The 9,903-nt window shown below is 33.7% G+C and overlaps 1 protein-coding gene across 1 annotated transcript; it reads left to right on the top strand.

The window, feature by feature from the left end:
* The first annotated feature begins 7,198 nt into the window (after positions 1–7,198).
* Positions 7,199–9,293, top strand: LOC114269207 (uncharacterized). Its single transcript, XM_028210477.2, has 2 exons — positions 7,199–8,304; positions 8,627–9,293. Exons 1-2 carry the CDS (start codon positions 7,771–7,773, stop codon positions 8,942–8,944), a joined length of 852 nt encoding a protein of 283 aa, XP_028066278.2. The 5' UTR covers positions 7,199–7,770; the 3' UTR covers positions 8,945–9,293.
* The last annotated feature ends 610 nt before the right edge of the window (positions 9,294–9,903 follow it).

The following is a 9,903-nucleotide window of genomic DNA, read 5'->3' as shown; positions in this document are numbered from 1 at the left end:
TTTAACTGAAATCAGCTTGTTTCCCAATATTATGTTTCATTTATTTAGATAGAAAATATTTTTTATAAAAAAAATTAAAAAAATATTTTTTTATATTTGGTGGTGGTGGTGATGGAACGAAGGTGAAAGTAGAGATTGTTACATAGTGGTGGTGTGATGGCGGCAGTGATGATGGTAGTGGCTATGGTGATGGTAGTGTGACAGTGAAAGTGAGAATAGTGGTGATGGTGTTGTGAAATTAGTAAAAATTTAATTGAAAAAATATTTTTTGTTTTTTAAAAGTAACAAACAACAAAATTCGTGGGGGACTAAAGGAAGAAGATGGAGGATGGATTGGGTGTGGTAATGCATAGATATCTTAAAATGAGTGGTTCAGATTTGTTAAAAGTATAATTAAATTTTGAATAAATTAAAATGAATGGTTCAAATTTGCTAAGAGAAAGATGGTTTAATGTCTAAAATGTCCGTGGCTAAGAGATCAACAAACAATTCATTGTTTATGTCCTGATGCAATTTAATATGAGTCTTATAACACTTTCTTCAACAGGTTCTTTCACATTTTATTTCTTCAAACATGCTCTTATAACATTGTAATCAGGTTTTTATAACATGTAGGGGAGAGAGTGAGAGTGAGAGAGAGAGAGATGGTTGCAGTTTTTTTTTTAATCTTCCATGTTCTTCCACATTTTTTTTTTTCAATCACTAAAACTTATTTGATTGTCTCAAAATTATATATTTGATTATTATAAAATAAACTTTTTAATTAATTAATTAATGTGTATTTGATTTTGTTGTTGAACCAAATAAAATAAAATAATATTGAATGTATATTTAGCTTTTGTTGTGAACCTTAAAAAAATAAAAAATAAATAAAAAAATAAGTTGTTAACATTAAATATATTAAAAAAGAAAGAAAAAAGATTGAAGGTATATTTAGCTAAAACCTTTATAAAAAAAAAAAAAGAGAAAAAAAAAGGTTGTTAACATTAAATATATTAAAAAAGAAAGAAAAAAGATTGAAGGTATATTTAACTTTTGTTGTGAACCTTAAAAAAAAAAAAAAAAAAAAAATTGTCAACATTAAATATATTAAAAAAGAAAGAAAAAAGATTGAAGGTATATTTAGTTTTTGTTATGAACCTTAAAAAAAAAAAAAAAAAAAAAAAAAAGTGGTTGTTAACATTAAATATAAAAAATAAAAATGGGGATTAAAGTGGGTTGGGAAAAATCCATACCCATTAAAAAATGGGGAGGGTGATACCCATGGGAAATGGGGAATGGGGAATGGGGAAAATTTATTATAGGGGAATGGGGATGGGGAATTAATATCCACCCCATTGCCCCCCATTGCCATTCCTAGTTTTTAACATGGGGCTTCAATATGTATTTAAAAAAAAAAAAAATCCAAAATAAGCTTTTAATATGAACCTATTTTAAATATTTTTTGTCAAAATTTGACTAGTTAGTAATTCAAATTTAATTTAAAAATTTTGAACTTTCATATGAATGTGTATAAAACTCAAATTATTACCTACGTGGATAAATCAATTGTTACAAATGAATTTGTGATTGTCATGAAATGCATTTATAAGAAATGTGACTCCTCAGATGTTGAAATTATAAAGATTCGAAATCACATTTACATTCTTATTCTTATTCCCTTCTAATATTACTATCATTTAAATAAAAACTAAGATTAAAGATCAAAGTAATCCAAACTAGCGTCCTAAATAAAAAATAAACAAACTATAACAATGTATCAGTTAAACATGATAATTTCCACATTTGTTGCAAAATTACTAACCAAGCTTGTTGTATCCAATTTGTCAAACGCATTCATTTAATTTTTCTCTTTACATAGTTAACTTACTATAAGATTTAATCAATTTCAATTTTGAAAAGTTTCTTTTGCAGAAGCAATTTTAACAACTATGATCAATAGTATTCTATACATAATTTATATATTTGAGAAACAATCATTTATTAGTTTTAAAAAGTTCACTACATCAATTAACTTTTTGATTTGTTTTTAAGAAGCTTTTTTTTATTTTTATAAAAGAGTATAATGGCATAAATTTTTTGGGGCCTTTTTTTTAACCAATTTTTTGGGGTCCAAAACGACCACTTATTTGGCTTGCCCCCAAAGCTAGCCCTGGCCACACCTCTCTCTACTTCTATCAATACCGCCACCTTTTTTCTCATGCATTATCATAATATCTTCCCTTCGCCGTTACAATAGTCTCACTCATTTTCTGCTAGTACTACCCTCTTCCTCCTTCACTAAAGTAAGAGATGTACAATGGTGTCACACCCTCAAAATACACAATAAATACAACTCAAAATGGAAAAATAATAGAAATAAAATACTTTCATTCATCAGAGTTCGATTACAAAAGTCAACATATACGTTATACATTCATAAATATTCATCATGAATCTACAACATATGTTATAGTGTTAAGAGAAAAGAAATTAAACATATAGTCAAATGCCCTACAAGCTTACATCTTCCCAAGTCATTACTTGGTTACACGAATGTGAGCATCGCTCATTACATCTTAAGCCCTTGGCTTTACAAAAAAATATACAATCAAAATAAAAAAGTTCTTGCTCCCAAATGTCCCTCCAAGCTATTGCCTTGGCGGAGGCACGTCACCAACACCTGAAAATAGTTTTTTCCAAATAGGGTGAGCCACAACCCAATAGAAATCATCTAACACAATATATGAGATTTAACTGAGATGTAAGCACAAAGTGCATATACAATGCCTGTGGTAAAACTTTCACAAATTCATGTACTCATAAGATGTCAAATTCAAATCTTAATCTATTTTCTTTCAATTCATATTCAGTTCACTTATCTTTCTCAATTCATGAGTCAATTTCATTATTTCTCAACAACCAAACTGAGATTACAACTCAATGGTTTTCCAATCATACAATACACACATATAAACACTTCAAATTGTCATTTTACAGATATTTTGTCTGCGGGATCGACACCCATGTATAAATTTCGAAACTTTCACTCAGGATACTGCGGCCAACTTAATTATAATGGAGTTCATCCCTCTTTTCCTTCCAAACAATAGAGTACATCCCATTTCTCCTTCCAAACAATCATACATATACAATGTATTTAAACACATAATTACACATGAAGTACATCACCTTTCTCCTCCAAACAAACATACATATACAATGTATATAAAACGTGATCATATTCAATGACAATCAATAATGGATTAGTTTTAATTCACCTAATCCCCATGCAATTTCTACAACAATCATAGCTATCCTCCACCGATAGCCCAATACAGTTATTTCTAAATAGATATTCAATCTTTATAACAGATAAATCATCAAATTTCCATAGGTAAGTGATTAAACAAATCCAATAACACCATTCATCTATACATTCTCCCAATTTCGCATTTTCCATACCAATTTCATTATTTAAATAAAATGTTTATTTAAGACATTTTTAGGGCAAAGCTCCCCTTTCTCCAAATACTAACCCAAGGGCCAAAATATGTTATTTTAACATAGGAAGGTCTCACATCCAAACCCCATAATCATTTATATACACCCACATGGAAACTACTCTTTTTAAACTTGAAACCCAAACCCTAGGTTTGCTCAAATCACCCCCAAATCCCACCATTGTTACACAATAACAAATAACTAAGTTAAAAGTCATATGAAGGTGTAGAAAAATTCCTACCTCAAGTTAGAAGACCAAGCAAAGCAAAGGTGAAACTCCAACAATGCCGAAACCAACTTCCAATCGGATGAAAATGGAGCTTTCAAGATACTCTACCCTTTTTCTAAAGACATTAGGGTAAAGAGATCAAATAATCTAGGCCAAAATGTATAGAGAGAGAGTGTGTGTGTGTGTGTGTGTGTGTGTTTTAGAGAGAGAGAGTCAAAATCTAGGTTTTTAAAAAGTTTTAGAGAGAGAGAAGAATGAAAAAGTGATATAAAATGTCACTTTCGCGATCTAATATGTGCACAGTCTGCTCCAGCGGAGAAGTTAACGCTCGAGCGTCAGAGTCAAACACAAAAAGTTATTTCGCTCAAGCGCAAGATGCTACCCGCTCAAGTGCAGAATACACATATCCAGTACTTTTGCAGACAACAGACAAACCGCTCGAGCGTAAGAAAGGCCGCTCGAGTGCCCATTCGCTTGAGTGTAGGAAACGCCGCTTGAGCATGAAAAACACCCCTCTTGTACTTTTGTAGCTGTGTAAAGTATTGAGAGTTTGTAAATCCCGCTCGAGGGCAAGAAGTGACGCTCGAGCGAAGGAGCAAAAATTACAAAGTCCGCTCGAGTGCAAGAATGGCCGCTTAAGCACAAGAGCAAAAATATGAACAACAAAGGTTTGGAAAAACAAGCAACCAACCTGTTCTAAATGCACAACTACAATTCAATAACCAAAATATAGGGGAGACAAGAGAAATAAGATATGAATCACCATTCAAAACCATACAAACCCGAGTTCGGAATACAACAAGTGATTGGTCAAAACCGGAATCGCTATAAAGGGTAAGAGTTGTATGCTTGCTCCATTGTTGATGTGTACCACCATCTCCCAACACCACCACCATTTTGGCTACTATTATCATTGCCACCATTGTTTCACCATTGGATTAGCTTAAGCTAGATTATGAGTTCGTTTGAAAAGTGGGCTGGTTTTTTGACTTTTTGACTATTTTAGTCTAGGGTTAAAAAATTTTGTTTGTGATAGATTTTTTGACTTTTTAAAATTTTTGTAAGAGAAAGAATATAATAATTATGGGTTACATGCAATGTTATATTTTATTGAGTTAAAAAATCTATTTTATCTTTTTATGATTAAAATAATCCCAAACCCAACCTAACCATTCTTCTCAAACGACTACTATAAAAGATTTTTTAGTTCGCATCTATCTCTTAGATTGCTAATACTATGTATGATTTGACTCAAAGCAAATAAAATTTATAGTCTTGTGGATGATATTGCTTCCAAAGTTATTAGACTCATAGATTAATTGACATTCCTTGATATAATTATAAAACAATAAATACTCCCACCCTGTCTCATCTTATATCTTAGGATTATAATAAAAAAAGAATACAAATACTCTTATGATATTATTGATCATGTCCATTATCCTATGTGATAATTGATGTAGGGATTGTTTGAAATGATCTAAATAAATATACTTTTTAACTTTTTATAAAATATGAGTTGGGTATGAGTTGGGTTTAAAGTGATGTGATAGAGAGATGATATAACTTAAAGGGAAACTTACTGATAAGTCTCATATACAAAATTCAAGACCCAGCTAATCCTCAAACAAAACACTTGCACCAATTAGTCCTATACATTTTTAATTGTTACCAAAAAATTCTATTTTTTTTTTTTTTAACTTTACAGACACTGTTACATCTTATTACCGTCGAATTTCCGTCAAACGGTCGCCAGAGACTCGTCGAAATGTTCAACATCACCGGGAAATCGCCGGAGTATCGCTGGGAAGTCGCCGGAGTTTCGCCAGAAGTTCACCGGAGTATTAAGAACGTTAATGGAAGTCGCCTGAATGTTCAGAATGTTCACTGGACGGTAAGAATATCACTAGAGACTCACCGGAATGTCTAGAATATTGCCGGAAAAAAGAAGAATAAATGGAGAAATTAGAGTAAAAAAAAATAGTAAAATGTGTTAAATATTGATAAACTAAAAGGAAAAAAAATGAAACGACAAAAAACAACAACAATGGGAAAAACATATGTTATTTTTCAATTTTTGTAAAGTTTAAGCAAATAATCTCCAATATTAATCAAACTGAAAAATAAGTTTTAAAACTGTAAAATGTTACAATTTCAAAACAAAAATTTATTAAGCATTTATCCTTATTAATCAAACTGAAAAACATGTTATGAAACTATAAAATTTTACAGTTCTAAAGAATGTTATGAAACTGTAAAATTTTACAATTTTATACCATGATTCATTCCAGCACCAAAAAAATTTGAAACTGCAAAATTTTACAATTTTTACCACCTGTAACTAAAACTCGAAAACTACTTATTCAAAATTTGAAAATTTTCTCCATTAGAACAAAAAAAAAGAAGTGTATAGCAGAGAAAATATATAAAAAAAATAAGAGATCGTAGGAGAAAGGCGGATATAGAGAGAGGATTGCACTCCGACAATTATTTTTTGCTTAGATCTAGCCAAATCTGATGTAGATCTACTCAGATCTGATATAGATCTATATTAGATCTAAGCAGATCTACTCATTTTCTTCGTCGGAAATATATCTTTTTCGCCGTCGGTGAGGGTGAAGTCACGAGTTGATTTCGATGGTTGGTGATTACCGGTGAATCTCGATCAATAGTGGTCGGTCACTCATAACTATATATTAGAAAGAGAAAGAGAATAAGAATGACGTGATCACCGGTCGTCGTCCATGACAAAGAAGATGAGAGAAAAATACAGAAAAAAAGAGAGAGGAAAACGTAAAGAGTGAGATAAAAAGTAGAGAGAGAGGAAAAATAAGACTTTTGAGTCTACTCAAAAAGTTATTGGATTAAATAGTGTACACATATTTTAAATAGGACTTGTAAATAATTTTTCCTAACTTAAATATGATAATATAACTTAAATAAGAAAATAATTTTTTAACTTTTTTAAATTAGGACAAATCAAGCTTACACGTAGTCATATGGTAAAAGTCCAAACCCGGATTCAACAGCATGACACGTTGGCAACAGTCACATGGGTTGCCACCTAAGCATTCACATCAAACCAAATTTAACTTCAAAATAAATTCAACAGTGATAGTTGATTCAAAAAACCATAATTCCAATAATTCAAAACAACCAAAACGAAATTATTTTAAATATAAAACAACATTATTTTAACGCATTCGAAATATTTAAATCACAAAAATTCAAGTCCCAAAACATTTTCTAAATAAATTATTTGCAGTGCCGCGGACTCCAATCGCGGTAGTACCACTACTCACGCCAAGCGTGTGCCCACTGATAGAATTTCCTCGATATTTACGATATTTACAGTTTTCCTCAGTCGTATCTCAAGCGCGTAAACACACGACCATGTACTGTCCGTCCGTACGCAAAACCTCTACCATAGGCGCGTGGATATGATCGAACCATATCTTATACAAAAAGATGAGGGCCACCATATTCGACGCCGAATCAAAAATTCCGGAGCTTCACCCTTTTGTCAGGTGTGTATCACGTGATCCGGGCCCATCCGAGTGGATCATATCAAGCCACGGCAGCGAATCAGAATCTGCTTACAATCCTCGCGACACGTGGACGACACGTCACCTACTTCAACGGAAGCTTACAAAAATATCTTCAAACCGAACCAAAACAAGCTCACCTACGCACCACAGAACCTATTGTTCCTTCCCGACCCTACACGTGGCACTCCCTCTCACCATTGGCCAGGCTCGGACTTTTGCTGTTGCCGCAAAACCCTAGGCTTGGACAATTCTTATCACCTTGTTGAATGACAGTTTTACCCCTCACTGTGTCTGAGAACAGAAACGTAGTTTCGTAATTTGGCGAAGACGGACGGGTGTTTCATACGCGACTGCAAGTTCATTCTTTTCTCCCAACTCTCTCTCTCTCTCTCTCTCTCTCTTCTTGTTTGTCGTCGTTGTTGTTTATTCTTCTTCTTCTTGTTCTTCTTCGTTTCGTTTGGTGGAGTAGCAGAACAGAGAGAAGAGTGTGTTTGTGTGGTGGTTTTGAAGATGAAGAGGTGTGAGCTGTGCAAGTTGACGGCGAGGATGTACTGTGATTCGGATCAGGCGAACCTGTGCTGGGACTGCGACGCCAAGGTTCACTCCGCGAACTTCCTCGTCGCGAGGCATTCGAGGAGTCTTCTCTGCCACGTGTGCCAGTCGCCGACGCCGTGGAATGCTTCCGGTGCCAAGCTCGGTCCGACGGTGTCGGTCTGCGAGGCTTGCGTCGGCGGCTGTGAGGGAGTGAAGGAGAGTAGAGCCCCGGAGGAAGAAAGCGAAGGAGGTAACGATGCTGATCTTGATACAGATGACGAGTATGATGATGATGATGATGATGGAGACGAAGACGAAGGCGAAGATGATGAGGGGGTTAGTGGAGATTATGTGGACGGAGATAATCAGGTGGTGCCTTGGTCATCGACGCCACCTCCTCCGCCTTCGAGTTCGTCGAGCAGCGAGGACTCCTCGAGCAGGTTCTGTAACAGCGATGTAGCAGTTTCGTTGAAGCGATTGCGCGTTAATGCCGCAGATCTACTCTCCAATGTATGATTTTTCAGTTACTTTCTTATCTCCTCTACTTTGATTTCGTTGTTTCTCCTTGCACAAACAGATCCGATTTTATAATCTTCACAAAACTGTTAATATTAGTTTGCTCTTTGAAATTATTGCTAAACTCGTTGAACTTTTTTATTGCTTTGTTTTCTACATCCGGTCATCAGTTTCATAAAGATCGCATTTGTTATAGTGATTCTGCATTTAAGCCTTCAATTGCGGAATTACAGACATTAATATAACTGATAATATTGAAGAAAAAAACCGTACATTTGATGTTGAACGGTGTGGATTTGTTGTTTTCGTCTCACAGGATGATCACGGCTGTTCATCTTGTCACCGGAATACCAGTTCGGCGGCGGTTTTGTCAGCGAGAGATAGAGAGGCCGGTTTTGGTCACTCATTGAGGCCTTTGAAACGCCTAAGAGATGAAGCGAACCGATCCAACCAATCCGCTGGTGTTCAGCTTGAACCGGCCGGTTCGAGAACTGCCGGGATCGTAGAATCGCTGAAGAGATTGCATCAAGAAGACTTGAGCTCCGGCTACAACGCGTCCGCGGCGATTGTTGGGATCTGTAAACTGACTCAGAATCCAGGAACCGTGGATTTGGATTCGGCCAAGTCAGCGTAGTCGTCCGATTTGAGGTTGTCTAACCCCTAATTGACCTCTTTTCTAACTACACTGCTTCGGGTAATCAATTCGATCCCTGTTAACCATCTTAGTTTGAATTAGGTACGATCTTTAAAAATATGTGATTTCTTCCTAAATTTAATCCTCATTTTATTTTGGTTTCAATTTGAAATTCAAAGTTTCAAACTTCACATTACTGTTAGGTGGTTTTGTAATTGGTGGGATTTGTGTTTTTTTTTTTGGTGGAATTTATGTTATGTAATTTATTTTGGAGTGAGATGTTATGTAATTTGGGATATGTAACTTGGGTAATTCCTTTTGTGAGAAATGAGAATGTGAATGCTTGTAATTTGGGTTGCCAATTGTGTCATTTTAAATAAGAAAAATTGAAAAAATATTACAAATTTATGAAAAACATATATCATTTTAATTATTAAAATTGTTAAAGCTTATTATTAATATATATATATATATATATATATATTTGAAAACATGCATTGTAGTGTAATTTTATCTTGGAAATATTTATCTGATCGAAATTGCATCCATCTATGCAAATTTGACAACCGCAAGATTTTGATCCTTTTTATTTCACAAATGGAACAAACCTTTTTTATTTTTTGTCATTAAACTTTTTAAATAAATCATAAAAATTCAAATTTTATAATTTAAAATGAACAAAATAATGCAAATTTTTTTATAATTTTTTATTTTGTAATTAATGTGTTGATATAAATGTTTTAAATAATTATACTTGCTGCAATTATCCCTGGTCTACCATCACCCCAGCATCACTATAACCGCAGTTCAAAAAAAGCATCACCAAAACCATGTGTGTTTGTTTGTTCATCAATGTTAAGTGATTTGAAAAATACTCGAATGATTCGAAATATTTAGACTAATGTGATTTTAAATATAAAACGACGATATTTTAATACATTCGAATCACATAAATTTAA

Source organism: Camellia sinensis, chromosome 8, assembly GCF_055761805.1.
Source record: "Camellia sinensis isolate YWXY chromosome 8, ASM5576180v1, whole genome shotgun sequence".
In the NCBI taxonomy this organism is placed as follows: domain Eukaryota; kingdom Viridiplantae; phylum Streptophyta; class Magnoliopsida; order Ericales; family Theaceae; genus Camellia; species Camellia sinensis.
Note: the sequence above shows the minus strand (reverse complement) of the source record. Positions and strands in the feature narration are given on the sequence as shown.